The 17,060-nt window shown below is 40.6% G+C and overlaps 2 protein-coding genes across 2 annotated transcripts; one reads left to right on the forward strand and one right to left on the reverse strand.

The window, feature by feature from the left end:
* Positions 1–8,665: 8,665 nt before the first annotated feature.
* Positions 8,666–10,084, reverse strand: LOC103366600 (vasopressin V2 receptor-like). Its single transcript, XM_008294366.1, has 2 exons — positions 9,241–10,084; positions 8,666–9,028 (listed from the first exon to the last, which is right to left on the reverse strand). Exons 1-2 carry the CDS (start codon positions 10,082–10,084, stop codon positions 8,814–8,816), a joined length of 1,059 nt encoding a protein of 352 aa, XP_008292588.1. The 3' UTR covers positions 8,666–8,813.
* Positions 10,085–11,571: 1,487 nt separating this feature from the next.
* On the forward strand, positions 11,572–15,286 carry vhl (von Hippel-Lindau tumor suppressor). Its single transcript, XM_008294368.1, has 3 exons — positions 11,572–12,033; positions 13,417–13,539; positions 14,184–15,286. The coding sequence occupies exons 1-3, from the start codon at positions 11,847–11,849 to the stop codon at positions 14,375–14,377; spliced, it is 504 nt and encodes a 167-aa protein (XP_008292590.1). The 5' UTR covers positions 11,572–11,846; the 3' UTR covers positions 14,378–15,286.
* The last annotated feature ends 1,774 nt before the right edge of the window (positions 15,287–17,060 follow it).

Consider the following 17,060-nt stretch of genomic DNA (forward strand, 5'->3'; position numbering starts at 1 on the left):
GACAGAGGGGGCCTTATCACTGACCCACTGTAAAAGAATATTTTTCCTAGCTGCAAACGTTAGAATATTATACAGTCTTTTGTTGACTGGTGTTTTCAAATAGTCACTTGGAAGACCTAGAATCAGGGATACAGGGTCCATATCTATATTAACATGAAAAATTCTCTCCATTTCACTTATAATTTCAGCCCAATAACTTTGAAGTTTGTGGCACGACCAGAGACAATGAGTCAAAGTTCCCACATCAGTTTTGCACTTGAGACATAGAGGTGAGAGAGTGCAGTTGAAGAGATGCCTGTGGTGAGGGGAGATATCTAGTCTTGACATTTTCTTGCATCCATCCCCTGACTTGTGCTTTTAACTTACCCTTTAAACAGAGTTGCTTGGAGGTTTCTTTGGTCCTCATGGTGCAGTTTTATCCAGGGGTACTGATTAAACAGTGACTGGACCTTTCAGATGCAGCTGTTATTATACTACAATCACTTGAGACACACAGCATCTACTAATAAATACTGTGTGATACAGAACAAAGGAGCAATTAGACCCTTGGTGGAAATGATCTTATCACAGCAGTAGACTGTATCTTCTTGTGGGTAATACTCATTTGTGTGTGACGTAAGATGTCTATGCGCGCGTTGCCACGTAAACATGGTTTGTGTTTAAGTGATGCATGTACATATTACACTTCATTATTTTCAATTACAGCCTGTGTCCATGTCATAATGCTAGATGGACACATTATGTTGTTTATGCTTGTGTAATTTTCTGGTGAGACTAAAAATGTACAGTGAAACTTGAATACTTACATCCTGCACCTATGTTATCAGGCGTATATTCATTGAATTATATCCATAAAATAAGTGAGATATATGTTTGTCTAAGGAGAACACAGAAAACAGTAAACAGTTTTTTAAAAAATGAATGAATGGAGAAACAATCATGTACAGGAGAAATTGATCTGTCTGCTTTCTTCTCCATGCCTCCCTGTCATTAGGAGTTATCATACCTTATCTTTCTGTAATGCTGTAATGCTACTGAGCTTTTTATATTTCGAGAAAATGGAGATGAGGATGAATTGTGTTATTTCATTTAGAGCCTTCACTAGATTGAACCTTGCTATTTTAAGAGCAAATAAAAAATTACTGATAACTGAGGAAATCAGGTTGATGCAGCAAATGTAAAAGGATCTAGCAGGGGGAAAAGATTAATAATCTGTAAAGCGTGATTTCATCCAGGGTAGTACATGCAATAGGAATTAAATGGATGTTGGTCAATGTAAAGGGATCATGAAAGCAGTGCGATCTGTTACTTCTAAGCATATATTGAGTCGTGTTTTGGAGTTTAATAGTTTCTGATTGTTTTCAGTGGTCTGCACTTACTTGTATAGCGCTGTTATCCAAAGCACTTAATGTGTTTCTCGTTCACCCATTCACACACACATTCATACACCAATGGTGACAGAGCTGCCATGCAAGGTACTACCTGCCATTGGGAGCAACTTCAGGTTTAGTGTCTTGCCCAAGGACACTTCCACTGTGGAGAGGCAGGGGATTGGGGGATTGAACCGTCAACCTTGCAATTGGAGGACAACCCGCTCTCCCACCTGAGCCACAGCCTGCAAAGTGAAAATCTTGCATGTTCTCCCCGTGCAGCGTGTGTTCTCTCCGGCTTCCTCCCACACAGTCCAAAAAACATGTTGAGGTTAATTGGTGATTCTAAATTGTCCGTAGGTGTGAATGTGAGTGTGCTTGGTTGTCTGTCTCTAAGTGTAGCCCTGTGATAGACTGGTGACCTGTCCAGGGTGTTCCCTGCCTTCACCCTAAGTCAGCTGAGATAGACTCCAGCCCCCCCGCGACCCTAGGGAGGATTAAGCGGTGTATAGATAATGGATGGATGGATGGATGCCCAGATTAAAACTTTTCAATAACGTGTGTTCTGATAAAACAAACCTTTTAATAAGCAGCAGAGCAAGAAACTCAACAAAGACACTTTTTCTCTAAGTGTAATCTAATTTCACTTTTTAAATCAGTGTAGAAAAAATAACTAAAAAGCTTTTTTTTTTTTTTTTAAAGCAAAAACACTTGTGCTCCACATTTTTCTTTGACGCAAATATCAAATCATTTTTTGTTCCACTGAACAGAGCAGAAACATTACTGGATATGTATTACAACTTTGCCATCTACATTTAACATGAGCTTAACATTAAGCTGTCTATGTAAATATATAACATATACAACATATACACAGATACTTGGGTATATATTTCATATATTTTTGGAGAGCTTGCCACAGTTTTCTGTGAATTAAGGCACGCTTAGTATCTTGTTTTTTCATGTAATAGAACTGTGACTCCATGATGTTGAGGTCTGGGCTCTGAGGGAACAACACTATCTGCTGTAGGACTCCCTCTTCCTCATCTTGCTGCTGAGGACAGCTCTTCATGACTCTGTATATTTGAGATTACTGACAGGAATCTCCCTGCACTTCACAGCTTTGAGCAGACCATTTGCAGCAATGTAACCCCAAACCTTCAAGAAACCTCCAACATGCTTCACCTTTGCTTACAGACACTCATCCTTGTGGCGCTCTCAAGCCTCCACCTTTGAGTCAAATATTTCTAATTCTGACTTATCAGTCCAGAGCTCCTGCTCCCATTTGTCATCACCTCTGTTCTCATGTATCCCTGCACTGGTGAGTCTCTTCTCTTTGCTTTTTTCACACTGTCGGACTTGCTTTTTGTCTGCACGTCTTCCATTAAGGCCACTTCTGGCCAGACTCCTCCGGACGGTGGACGGGTGCACCAGGGTCCCGCTGGTCACCGCCAGCTCTGATGTGATGGCGCTGCTGGACATCTTCCTGTTCCGCAGGGAGGTCAGCTTGATGTGGCGCTCGTCGGCTCCGCTCAGCTTCCTCGGCCGACCGCTGCGCTTCTGGTCCTCCACCTTCCCCGTCTCTTTGTGCTTCTGCAGCAGCGCCTGGACCGCACATCTGGAAACACCTGTCTGCCGCGAGATCTCCACCTGGGAGAGACCCTGCTGGTGCAGACTGACCACTCGGTGTCTCGTTGCTATGCTCACTTTCGCCATGGTGCGGGATTTTTTTTGGAAGAAGCTGTCGATTGTGTGGCACCTTTACTTCGCTCCTGCAGCTGGGCGGTGACAGCCGCGGAAACGGACGGATGTGGATGTTCTTCCTCGACGGTGCTGCAGGAGGAGGACGAGGAGGGCAGTGCTGGAGATGGTGGCTGGTGGCTGGAGTGAGTGCTGTTTTTATGGCTGCCAGTGGACTGTAAAAACGAAGGGTTTCCTTGTTAAAATGCTTTAGCATGTGTTTGGCTAACGCAGCTAACAGTTCAGAGAGCTGTCATGTCGGTGCGGTGTGATCCATGGCCGCATCAACAACCTAAGCAGTCCCAGGGGCTGAAATGTGTCACTGGGCCCCCAACTTTTGTCCCTAACTTTACATATCAGTGTCATTTCCAGTGGTGGGTCGCTACACGTTACATTTACTCCGTTATATTTACTTAAGTAAATTTTGGGATAAATTGTATTTGTGAGAGTAGTTTTTGTACAAAACACTTTTTACTTTTACTTGAGTACAATTCTTATGAAAAAATGGGACTTTTACTCCAATACACTGGGCTTTATACCTTCACTTTTGACTGAAATATATCAAAAATAATGGCATTATTTTCCTCTGATGGAGACACTTCCGCCACAGTCTCCATCACGTGACTCTGTGTGACCAATCAAATGAAGCCAGACAGTCACGTGATTGCACACAAACTCTCCGCGGCAGCAGCAAGCACTCTGTTGATGTGCAAAGGAAAAGCACCCCGCTATCAACAATGGCGACAAAAGACGCCGTGATTCAGAGCCGGAGACAGAGCATCCCCCCGGTTTTACATATGACCAATGTTTACCTGACGTTCTACCAAAAACAACAGTTATGTCACTCGTTGTCAGCTGTGTCTTCCCAAACATGTGGACATTTCAGCCTCCAAGAACTCAACGTCGAACTGGAGGAAACATGTTGCTGTAAGTTGTGGATGAGTTCTGACAGAATATGCTGACGTTGGCCCTGTTACAACCTCATACATAACTCAACTGTGTGATGTAACTGTTGATTGTGAGGCTGTGTAAGGTGAAAGCCATTCAAAATATGTGCACATACACCACACACACACACACTCATAATTTACTGTTAACACACTGATATCTATACGATTTTGAGCAAAACACGTTAAATAACAGGACATACACTCACAATTCACTCCTACACATACTGAAAACCAAAATGAACACATCGTAAAGCTGCGCACATACACTGACAATGGAGACACACACACATAAAACCTCTGTACACACACTGACAACCTGCTCATTCAGATTTTAAATGCTTCCTACACGACCTCCAATACTTTCCCTTAGTAAAACAGAAGATGAGTTCATACAGACTTAATAAGTAAAAACAGACAAAAAAAACAAACAAAACAATAACACACAAACATCACGTTTATTACCTGTTTTTACCCAATAATGGGGCATGCTTGCTTCAAACACTGGTGCACCAATATACTTTGTATTTTAGAAGCACAATCACTAAAAACTGCATTAACAGGCTTCTGCGTGTAATTGCTTTGGAGCCCCTCAGTAGAGACCATGATTTTGTTATTATTTTTTATTTATTTCTTTGAACAATTACTATTTCTAAAGTCAATGGTGGTGACGGCATGTCAAGGATACAGAGCGTTAGGTTTACACATTTCCTGTACAAAAGGTTTGTTTTCAAAGTGTGGATCAATCTAGACTGGACCGTTAACACTCGGGCTCTGTACAAAAAAGGTCAGAGCAGACTCCACCTGCTGCGCAGACTGAGGTCCTTCAGTGTGCAGTAAGGCCTCCTAAGGACTTTCTATGACTCCGTGGTGGCATCAGCCATTTTTTATGGTGTGGTCTGCTGGAACAGCAGCATCACGGCAGCTGAGAGGAAGAGTCTCAACAAGCTGGTGAAGAAGGCCAGCTCCGTCCTGGGCAGCAGTCTGGATCCTGTGGAAGTGGTGGGTGACAGGAGGATGATGACAAAGCTGTCATCGTACTTGGACAATACCTCACTTTACTGAGTGATTCTTTTAAAATTTTGGCTGCAGCAACTCGCATTCACTTTATTATGTTGTCAGCTGTTCCACTGATTTGAATTCACCATTACACACATATAGTCCCTTGTTTGATGTAAAGGAAATTGTTTAAGTTCAAAACTAACAATCGGTGCTGGGTACAATGTTTCAAAATAGCAAAGAAAAAGAGTATCTAACAGAAATGTCTTAGGGAAACAACAATGTTTTGCACACAAAAAATGTGTAAAAATGATTTATTACCAACTTGTTGCAGCAAAAGTCGCCTTAATGTATTATTTTGTAAAGATGTATTTATTTCCAGCCTCCTTCAAAGTTATATTGTTTCATTGTATCTGAATTTGCACATCCTAATGTAATGACATAAATGAAAGGTTTCAGCATTTACTCACTACTTGAGTAAATAAAATTGGATGGTATAAACAGATTAGCCTTCCCTATGGCTAGCAGTGAAGTGTCCTCCTTTGTGTCACAAAATACATTTCCTTGTGTTTGAACAAAGGGGGTACTATCAGTATATTGTGCCGATTATTTAATCTGAAGTTTGGCTGTTTTGCAGTTATTTGTATTGTTTTTTTTTTTTTGGTAGTTTACAATATGTACACATATGTAAACAAAAGTATTTGTGTTGGGGTTTATGTTAGTCTAAATTTCGACACCTTAATTTCTTGTCTTCCTCGACTTTGGAAAAAAACATTACATATCAGTCGACCACTAACGCAGTTTTTACTTCCCATCTACAGTTTGGTACATTAAAAAGTAAGGCTCATTTTTAAATGTCTTTGAATGAAAAAATAAATAAAAAATCTTTTCTATACTCCTTACAATTTTTAATAATGGTTAAAATGAATCAGAGATGATAGGGGTCAGTTGTGTATTTAAATGACGTTTGACCAACATACAGTATTATGTTTTTGCTGCTTGGTATGGCTATTTGCCTACACATTCCTTTTTTAAAAAATCTGGACACTGGCCTGTTCTTTCTTAAACAGCTTACAAAAGTCTCACTTGAGGTATGTCATATAGCTACCAGTGTGCAGACCCGTGTAAATGTCAAACTACCTAAATCATCAGGAGTGGTGTGAATGAATATGCAGTAGGGATGCATGAAATTGGACATTGCGGATATTTGATAGTTTCTAACCCATTTTGGCTGATTACTGATGCAGATATATGCACATTTTTTCCCCCACATGATTGCAGAGAACATCAGGCCCTTCCTGTAATGGAATTAACATCTGTGTATAAAATATGCCATAGTAACACTAACAACTCACAAAACCTTTCCACATCTTCCGTAAGCTGCTACTTTTGCTCTTATTCACTCTACCACATAACCAACAAATACAAATGACCTGCATCTAGTGTGGTCTCATAATGCAGAAATAGTCTAAATTTTCACAAGATTTATTGTTTTCCTTGATTACTTTAAAAAACAAACAAACAAAAACATTATAGTCCTTTTCTAAAGGTGAGTATCATGTTTGTTCTTTGCCATCTACACTACCTCAACTGTTTCTGTTTCAGTAAATGATTTTAGTTTAACCTAGATTGAGTATTATGTTTTCACCTGCTTGGTAAAACTGTTTAGTCATACTTTAATAACACATTCCCTTTTAAAAATCTGGACAGTGCCCTGTTACTTTCTTAAAGAGTCAACAAACGTCTCACTTGAGAGATGTCATGTACAGTGTGCAGACCTGTGTGAATGTCAAACCACCTAAATCATCAGGAGTGCTCTATGCATGAAATTGGATGTTGCTGATATCCAGTATTTTTCAAACTCATTTTGGCTAATTGCTGATGCAGATATATGCACATATTTTTCTGCCTAATTGCAGAGAACATGGGGTCCTTCCTGGAACTAACTCCTTATTATGCTTGCTCTTGTCACGGTGGAAAACTGAGCTGCTTCCCTTAATTTTATTAAGAAGAGGACATCGATTTTGTGACTGGTAGCAGAGATGGCAGACTGCTCTCCAACATTTACCTGATTTTTATCTCTCCAGTTCGAGAACCGACCAAAAGCTCCGACTTGCATATGGAGAAGGTATCAGAAGGATTCCTCAACAGGAGAAAGGTAAACACATTCCCACTGAATGTCACAAGAAATCCTCTGCTACTTGCACAAACTGTTGTCACAAAGGAAACATCGTCAGTAGCAAGGAGGTGAGATATAACTAATAACAATAGCACTACATACAATAACATTATATTTCTGCTCATGTCTCCAAACTTAAGATGGTGCCATGTAGGTCAAGTTATTGAGTCATTGTACAATTCTGTAATGAAACTGAGACACAGCTGTCATAGTGACTCTACCAAAACCTGTCCACATCTTCAGTTAGCTGCCACTGTTGCTCATATTCAACTACATCACAAAGGCAACAGACACTAATGACCTGCATCCAGTCTGGGCTCATAATGCAGCATTAGATTTATTATTGTCTAACGGCTGAAAGAAAATGATGACTGATTTTCGGTGTTGAGCCCAAGTCCTGACCAGAGTTATTTTACATTAATAAAAACTATTTATCCTGACTTGTACTTATCTGGGTGTGAACAGTATATATGGCCACATTCCATGCATGAGCATGTGTCCCATTTCTCAGGCTGTGTCAGCCTTTGTTATACTGGCTCTTTGAAGATTCCCCATCACTGTTTTTTTCTGTTTTACGTGCAGGTAGTGCACATGGTATGTATGACATACAGCATGTTTGGATCTGGCTAATATCTTTTCATAACATGTGGTCAACTGTAAAATAAATGGAAAGGTGCATTGAGAATGTAGACAATGTGATCTCTGTTTAAACAACAAAGTGACTGAATGCCAACTACATTTTAGCCTTTTAATATAATTGTAATAATTACTTTTCCAATTGTGAAATTCATAAAATAGTCCTATAGTATAAAATATGTGTGTAACCCAAGTGAAAAGACAAAGCAGGTCTGACAATCTGACTTTATTTCACACTTGTTCTGTACAGTTGGTTACAGCATAAACATTTTTTTTAACACATACAGTCTCTCAGTAGGTGATCTTAAAACAGGTATTCACCACAGGGAACATTAACAGAACTGACCAGTGTATTTCACAATGTTTAAATACAGCAATGTTACAACAACAGTTTTTGTGGCAGTACGTTCATGCTGTAAACAGCATGTCTGCATTTGTGCTCACTTTCAGGCATTGTAACTGCTTTTACTTTGGAAAATGAAGCTACAGATGCAGTATGTCCTGTATCCTATGTCTCTGAGCTCAACCCCGAGGACTGGGATATGATTTAAGATACTGTACTTTAATTACTTGCACTTTGCTCAAAATTCCATTTGTGCAAAATAAATACCACTGAATGTCCATATCCAACTTCTATTAATTGTGAAGAATGTTTTATTTCACAAGAAACGTGTCTTACAATTGGATGTCATGATACCTGTGAGTTTTTTACAACTCTCCGCTCATTCTTTTCCAAAGTATGTCGGTCCAGCAGCACAACAAAACACCAACATCCAACCACATCTGGATAGCTTTTTTGGACTGCTTGTGGACTCACCAGGCCGTCCACTAGATAAAGTGCGTGTGCTCATTATTTAAGACAAAGAGTCGTTCAAATGCAGAGAGAAATGACAAGCAGCACCTCAAGGCGCGCAGTCTTTTTGTGCGTTTCCCCGCACGGCGTTACCCTAACTTGGACTCTGAGACGTTTTTGAAGCTCATGTACAAAGTGCTCACCAGCGTCGCCTCCTCATGCATCGAGTCTTTACCTTCGGAATGCCGCCGGCACAGGAGCCTCACCAGCCTCTTAGGAAACTGTCCGCTGAACAGGAGGTAAATGCAGGGATTTGCGCAGCTGTTCAGGCTGGCCAGCAACATCAGGATGGTGAAAGTCGCAGCTGGAATAAGAGGAACACGGCAATGCGTCACGTGTTTGCAAATGAATAACGCCAGGCACCTGTAAATATTGAATCTTCTTTGTGCTTACATACGCACAAGCACGTCGAGGCTCTGATTCTAAATATCAGATATTTAAAAAACAAAAAAACAAAATGCAGCGTGATCTAGGTTAGTTACACCGAACAGCCGCTAGAAATACGCAGTAACTTACTTTCTTTAGGCGCATTTTGGTCCCAGGCGGACCACAGCTGGACAGTGAAGAAGGGAGCCCAGCACATGATGTAAGCCAGCACTATGACCACCGTCATCTTCAGCGTCTTCACCCTGGCCTTGGACATGCCGGCCACACCGCTGGCCCTGGAAGGCAGCGGGACACCAACGCTTCCCAGCTGTTGAGTCTTTTGGTAAAGGTTGACCTGAATGGCTCTGAAGATGCGCACTTGGCAAACAACAACTGTAATAACCGGTAGAACAAAAATGACGAGCGTGGTCCAGGTGATGTAAGTCTGCAGCCCCCAAGGCTGGATGAAATTAGCCCAGCAGTCAAACACTCCGGGTGCAACCTCAACCTGTGAGAAAATAAAAATCTGCGGCAAGCTGCCCAGCAGGGAAATCCCCCACGCCAAGCACACGGGGATGTTCAGTCTTGTGCGCGTCCGCTGAAACTTTACCATCGGGTTGCAGACAGCTTGGTGTCTGTCGACTGTCATGGCCACGATCATGTAAGTCGATGAAAACATGCCGAGAACTTGAAGGTACTTTACGAGACGGCACACCAGGTCTGGACCGACGAATCTATCCGTGATGTCCCACATGAGCTGCGGGCACACCTGGAAGAAAGCGACCACCAGGTCCGCCAGGCACAGGTGGAACACGAAGATGCGCATCCTGGACATCTGTTTGCGCTGTCTCCAGAGGACCAAGAGCAGCGCGGTGTTGAGGATGGCGGCGCTCATGAAGATGGCACTGAGCAGCGCGATCTCCACTTTGGCTAAACTCTCATCTCTGTCCACATCCTCCGCGTCCCCAAACAAACTGTCATTCAGGGCGCGCATTGTGTTTGGCACAATTTGGACTTGCCAAAAAAAAAAAAAAAGATTCTGGAGTAAATTAACAGAAAGTCTAATTATAGTCCTTTAAAACTCAGAATTTTCCGAAAGAAATATTTTCCAGCAATCTGTGCGTAATTGTATTCTTAAAAAAAGAAAAGAAGTTTAAAACCGTGCATCAAAATTCAAAGCAACGATTTAAGAGTCGCAACCGTTTTCCCCATCTACCATCATAGATACTTTTAAAAATCGTGTTAAAGGTGAAGTGAACCTCTGCTGTTGAGTTCAGGATGGAAATAGTCTGGAAGGTGTCTGCTGCTGTGCCCCCAGTGTTTTATGTGAGGATCAAGCTGGGTGGAGCTCATATTCATTAAGTCGTCTGGTCTTAAGTCTGATTTGTTTTCTTTGCTGAAGAAAAGTCCAGAAAAGGCTGCATTTGTATTAATAATAAAAATCGAAGGCAGTTATTTCTGACTAATTTTCGTTAAAGTTAGTTTCAGGTAATATAACAGTAAGATGTTTTGTCTTATTTGTTATTTACTGCTGTCATACTCACAAGCCCCAAACCAGCTTGATATTATTTGTTATCAAGTGTTAACGTTATGGGTATTTAATAACTAAAGATCGAAAAAGTATATAGATCATTTCCTTTAGTAGTTACTTAAGTTCTAAATTAGTCAGTTAAATGTCTATCATTAATAATTTTGCATGTATTCGTGAGGACAAGATGTATTTTGTATGATTTTTTCCCCCCTACGATTTCTGTGGTTAATATTAATATTTAAACTATTCAAGTAAAGTCACACCATAAATAAAAATTATTCATCCTTAATATTTAAACTTATTAGTTTAATTTGTCATGCTAATCCTAATTTTTTACTGGAAAGCAATTTGGCCCAAGGGCTGTTGCTTTAAATGTGCAATATATCTAATGATGACTAGACTTATCATCAGCTAAACAGAACACTGAAGGAATCAATTAAAAAACAAACAAATAAACTGTTTTTCTGCAGAATGACCCATGTCAGAGCGTTTTATTGGAATAATATTGATATTTAAATGTGCCACGTTGTAAGGTAGGTTGTAAGGGTGGAGATCATTTTGACTGCTTTGTGTACTGTTGGTCAGTTTAGTCTTAACGTGTATCATACTTTACAGTTTTGGATGTCATACTCTGCAGAGTAGCCTAATTACAAAGGGAGAAATTCAATGCAATGAAAGGCTAGTGGGCTATATTCCTCTGGAATGTGGCCTAAAATGAAAAATAGAAAGCCTACTGGAATTTTAACTTAACATGCTGAACATACTAGCTGCACAGTATACTATTTAAACAACATCACCAGTTCTGTTTATTTATGTGAGATCACTATCATTCAGTTTGCACCACGTACAGCACGTACCGTTTTTCAATTCACAGCACGCACCAACCACAGCGCCTGAGCCCGACATGTCGTCACACATCTGTCGACCAATCAGAGAACAGAATAGTTCGAGGTCCGACAGCGTTCATCAGGAAGAGTGAACGTAAACAAACAAGTTACGAAGAAGCGACAAGAAACAGTTCCTTGCTGGGCTGTTAATGAGTTATTTGAAACGGGGCCTGTTTTTGTAATCTTTAAAAGTAATTGGACAAGTTATAAAATATACAGATATCGTCAGTCCGATGAGTTTCTTGCGCCGACGACAGCGAACATTTAGCTAGCTGCCAGCGGGTGTTAGCAACATAGCTAATCTGTCTGCGCCAACGATTTCCCGTTAAAAAGCACCAATGCCTCAGGAGGGAGAGCAGTCTCTCCCCCTGGTTCGTTCTCTGAACAGTCGGATACCCGTTCATGCTGTGTTTTGTAACCGCAGCCCTTATCGCGTCCGGCCGTTATGGATAGATTATCGAGGGGAGCCGCGGGCGTACGAGGATTTGCAGCCAGGAACGGGTCGAAAGATGACTACATTCGTCGGTAAGAGGGCTTTTCCAGTATGTCACTTATCTATTGTAGGTAACATATTGTCATGTTGTTTATGGCATGGTGCTAAAACAAGTGTTAGTTTCTCTCAGAAATGTGAGTTACTTCGAGTTTTCTATCAACACATGTATTGGAGCTCAGGGAGCAGCTGGAACAGGGAGACAGTGGGATCCTGAAACTCCAGCAGGAGAACCAGAGTCTCTCTGTCGCTCTCTGTAAAGCTGAAAACCTCCCAAAAGAAAAGGCCTGGATCGAGGAATCCCGTGCTCTGTTGGCGAACCAAGAACTGCAGCAAAAAAAAAAAAACAATGTTGAAAAGGAAAGAAAAGAACTCATGCAGAGCAAGAAAGTGCTGGAGGAGCAATGGAAAGATCTGATGATGATGATGATGATGATGATGATGATGGGGAAAAAAAATCATTGAGATCGACATGAAAGTGAACGAGGAGGAGAAGAAGAAGAAGAAGAAGGAGGAAGGCTGCTGGAGTTGAATGGGCAGGATGGAGTGATAGTGACAGGACGGTTGAGGAGGCAGCAGCTTGTTAGTTGATGGACAACAGGAGCTTTCTCCATCTCCCCCTCTATTCACGCTTTCTTTCTCCTTCAGTCTTCTCTTCCATCCTCTCTTTCCCGTACTCTTATTCTTTCTGTCATCTTAACCACTCCACCCTCCCTCCATCATCCTCTCCAACCCTCATCCCTTGTTCTTTCCACCTCACCTTTATTACATCTTTCCTCTATCTCGTCCAACCCCACCCCCTTTTTCTTTTTCCCACTTGTGTATTTAACTGAGCGGCAGTGCAGGGATGCCAGTGCAGATGTAATACTTTCTCTTTTATTGATACTCATAAAGAGTCTTGCAGCAGCTGCAGATGAAATAGAGAGGACAGATCCATAACCAGGTACAGACACTCACAGTCATCTAACCTTGAGGAAATAATGCCGTGGTCACAGTCTTCATATCATTTATCCAAAGGATAGATTTCCGATAGGCAGTGGTTCTCAGTTGAAAGTAGCCCCCTTTCATACAGAGTCAGATTTCAGTGCTGAGTCAAAGATGGCGGGAAGTCAGCTGTCAGTGGACGTAAATGGCCGATGATGGTTTTTGTGGTGTTAGTGGGACCAAAAACATCCATTCTGTCTTTTTGGTTTTGCTCAAGACAGTCAGACAGCTTTAGATGTCATATTTAAATATAACCTGACAGCAGCACTTCAAAAATGGTGACTAATCTGTCATCTGATAACATCAACTGTAAAAGTGTTGTTGCTTTGGTTAGCAGTTTAGAGAGACCTGATATAACTGGTCAGTGAAATGTTGCCAAGAAAGAGTCAGAAAACCTTTTTTAAAAAAAGATGTTCTGTGTGTGTTTCTCCCAGGTCACCCGTGGATATTCAGAGATGCAGTGACTGATGAGCCTCTGAAGGTGAACTGCAAAGAGCTGTTTCTTCCGAAGCCAGCAGAGGCTGGAAATGCCATATTTGTTAATATCACTTTACCAGGTGAGATGAGTCAAATGACCTAACGTATTTGTATTGTGAGAATGCAGTTATGATTGTGTGTATAGCAAGTGTGAGCACACATGGCTGGCAGGAAATACCCATATTTTAACATATTTGTGTATTTTAAAAGGCTATCAAATTGCTATTGAGCACGGTGCTGTTAACAAGTTGTTGTATGATGTTTCTAGAGGAGCAAATTATAGAAATAGTTCTAATTTTCCATCTCTGACAGGTCGTTTTAGTTTTCTGTGGCAGGGCTTTAAAATCTGTTACCTCTGCCTTTTTTTGTTTTTGTTTTTCACAGTTTTTTCTCTACCACACTTTTACAAAACTGAGCTGAATGGAATTTAGTTTGTAGAGCTCAAAGTATCCATACATAAATAGACAGAAATCTTTTACAGAAACACAGAATCAGTACACAGAAAAATCTACAGATCTTCCACAGGGATATTCAAAGTGTTTTAAAAGTGCTACAAGAAGACAAGACTGGAAAAGTATTTTGACTGGTGTTTTAATTTAGGAACTGTATTATTAATTAATTTTGATTCGGTCAAAATTTTTGATGTGATGTTTGCCTATATTTTAAATTGATGTGTTGACAGAACTTTCTACATTTTTAACAAACATTTGTTTGATTTGTATAGTCTACAGTCTCAAGGATCGTGCTCTTCAGGTTATTCGGCGTCTTGTACGACCAGAAGACTACAGGAGGTTAGAAATTGCACGTTGTCTCCACGAGGAGCTTGAAGATCAACCCAGCGTGCTGAAAGATCTCCGCCGCATGAACCAGCGAGTAGAGCTGCATCTGCTGGAGAGGATACAAGGCCAGGAGGAATGAGGCATGAAACCTGATGGACATTTATTATATGAGGAAAGCAATACTGTATTGTACAGTCATAGAAAGTAAAGAGCTTATGAAGCAAGATAAAATGCTGGTGTTACTTTTTTGGATGAGTCACAGCTGCTGTAAAGCCTTACACTTGCTGCAAAGGAGACAGTTTGATCTGCTGCCTGTATGTCACATTCACTCAGCAGTTATTGTCTTCCTCAGCAGAAAAAAAGGTTTTTATCTGTAATATGACAGCAGTCACAGTAGAGAGATTTTATATATATATATATATGTGTGTGTGTGTGTGTGTGGTTTTTTTTTATTCTTAATGGGAATGCTTAAAGACGATCCTACCTACATCAGCTAAGTGCACAACTCCCCTCCAAAAACATCTTTGTTATTTTAGCTGAAGGGTGTACCATGAAGCAAGTTTGACATTGCCCAGCATTCTTTGTGTTAGCTGGCTCTGCAAAACCTAAAACCCCAATGCTTATTTCTAATGTGAAAGCTGCACATTAGAGCTGTTAAATTTCAAACTTGCTGAAATTCAATACGTGCATTTTGTTCTAAACCTGTCCTGTAATGGACACATGGGAATCACTTTAGTTTTTGGCAAAATCAAAGTGAAATTGATATTACTGACTAAATATATTCTGTGATTAATACCAATAGACTTCAGTTTTCTGATCCGTCTTGTATTCTCTGCAGTGTAAAACAGACTTTGCAACAAAACAGAACCAAGTATAAAACATGTGTTCTCTGCGTCACCAAATCAATGCTTGTAGGTCCTTGTGGCTACTGTAGCTGTGTGACTTCATTCGTCTCAGCTCAACGGGTTTGCAGATATTCCCTCACCTAAGAATCTGTATGTCTCATAGAAAATCATCAGGAAACAATTTGATTAAAAGGAAAGACTTCTTACAGCCGATTTAATTCCCAAACTCTGAACATAACCAGGGGCTGCAAGGTGGCTCGGTGGTTAGCACTGTCGCCTTGCAGCTGGAAGATCCGGTTCACGTCCCGGTTAGGATGCCTGGGATCTTTCTGTGTGGAGTTTGCATGTTCTCCCCGTGCAGCATGGGTTCTCTCTGGGTTCTCTGGCTTCTTCCCACAGTCCAAAAACATGTTAAGGTTAATTGGTGATTCTAAATTGTCTGTAGGTGTGAATGTGAATGTGAATGTGCTTGGTTGTCTGTCTCTAAGTGTAGCCCTGTGATAGACTGGTGACCTGTCCAGGGTGTCCCCTGCCTTTGCCCTAAGTCAGCTGGGATAGGCTCCATTACTTTACTTATTTGCCCTGTGTAGAAAGCAGTTTATTACAGGTCTCATTGCATTGTTTTTGCCTGATGCATCAACATCACCTGAGAAACATTGTCAACCAACTACCAGTTAGCAATGAAACGTTAAACCTTTCATATGCCCACATACCAAATCCTAATAAGAGGAAGGGGCACAAGAGCTTTATTTAATACTCTTGGATAAAGTATTCCCACAAAACCAGCAGGTAAGTCGGTAAAAACCAGCCAAAAGAGCACGTCACAGAAAAAGTTTGTAATTCTAAGAGAACTTTTAGTAGGCTATACCGCCTCAAAATACAAGTAGCAACTGAAACTGATTATTAATAACTGTAATGTGATTACTGGGTTCATTGCATTACATTACTGCATGACAGACAAATATGATATCCGCAACACTGTTTATAATTGTAATAAATAATTGATATATTTGTTACTGATTGAAATGTTCTTTAAAGTGTGTTTCCTTCTGCTCAGCCTCTAAGTGATGCAAGTTCACCACAAAAAAAAAATTTAAATTGTCATCTTATTTCTCAGCATTTTGAGGAAATTATATTAACCTATGTTTATTTTGTAAGAAATAGTTTGACACTGATGGTGAAAAGACCAAACCACTGAAGTTAAGGACTATACTGGGATGTTTGGATGGGACAGTTGGATGTGTGTTGGAGTGGTTTTCATCAGTTCATCTTCTGATTTATAATGTAGGAATTACTCGCTGATGTCATCATATGACAATGAATTTTATTTCAATTTTGTTGTCATTTATCTTTCTGATATGAAATAAACTGATAAAGTTTTAACAACATACAGAACAGCAGTATTTTTTTTTTTATATTTTAAAGCCAGATACTGTGGCAGTGGCCATAAAATATCAAATGTAGGATATCAACCTTGGTACAAGCTGAATGAATTTATATTTAGCACGTCTACAAGGAAGAATGCCCATTGTAAGTGTTATGTCATAGCTTGAAGTTATAACCAGCTTCAGTTTACACAGCAGGGGCACACTGTTGCCGAACATGTTGCTAAGCGACAAAGTAACACAACCCATCTTGGCATGTGTGAGACGAGTTCAGCCGGCTGCAGAAATATCAAGAACATGCAGGCAGGGCAAAAGAGAAAAACATGGGACTCGAGTCGCTTCAGGCGAGAGCTGTAAGTAATCCGTCTCTGTCCAGAGCTTTCACACACGTACTGGATGTGTTTACAGCAGGGATCCAGCATTCATGATCCTCCTGTTTTCATCACCAGCATGACATTTTGGCCGAGGAATCATCCAGTCATGTTTCCACAACTCCAGACTGATCACTGGAGCAAAATGAAAACAATGGTAAGAATAGAATAAAACATGTCTTCCACTTCCAGAGACGTATGTGTAAAAACAATCAGGAGTT

The sequence above is a fragment of the Stegastes partitus genome, unplaced genomic scaffold, assembly GCF_000690725.1.
Source record: "Stegastes partitus isolate 25-593 unplaced genomic scaffold, Stegastes_partitus-1.0.2 Scaffold956, whole genome shotgun sequence".
NCBI classification, from domain to species: Eukaryota; Metazoa; Chordata; class Actinopteri; family Pomacentridae; genus Stegastes; species Stegastes partitus.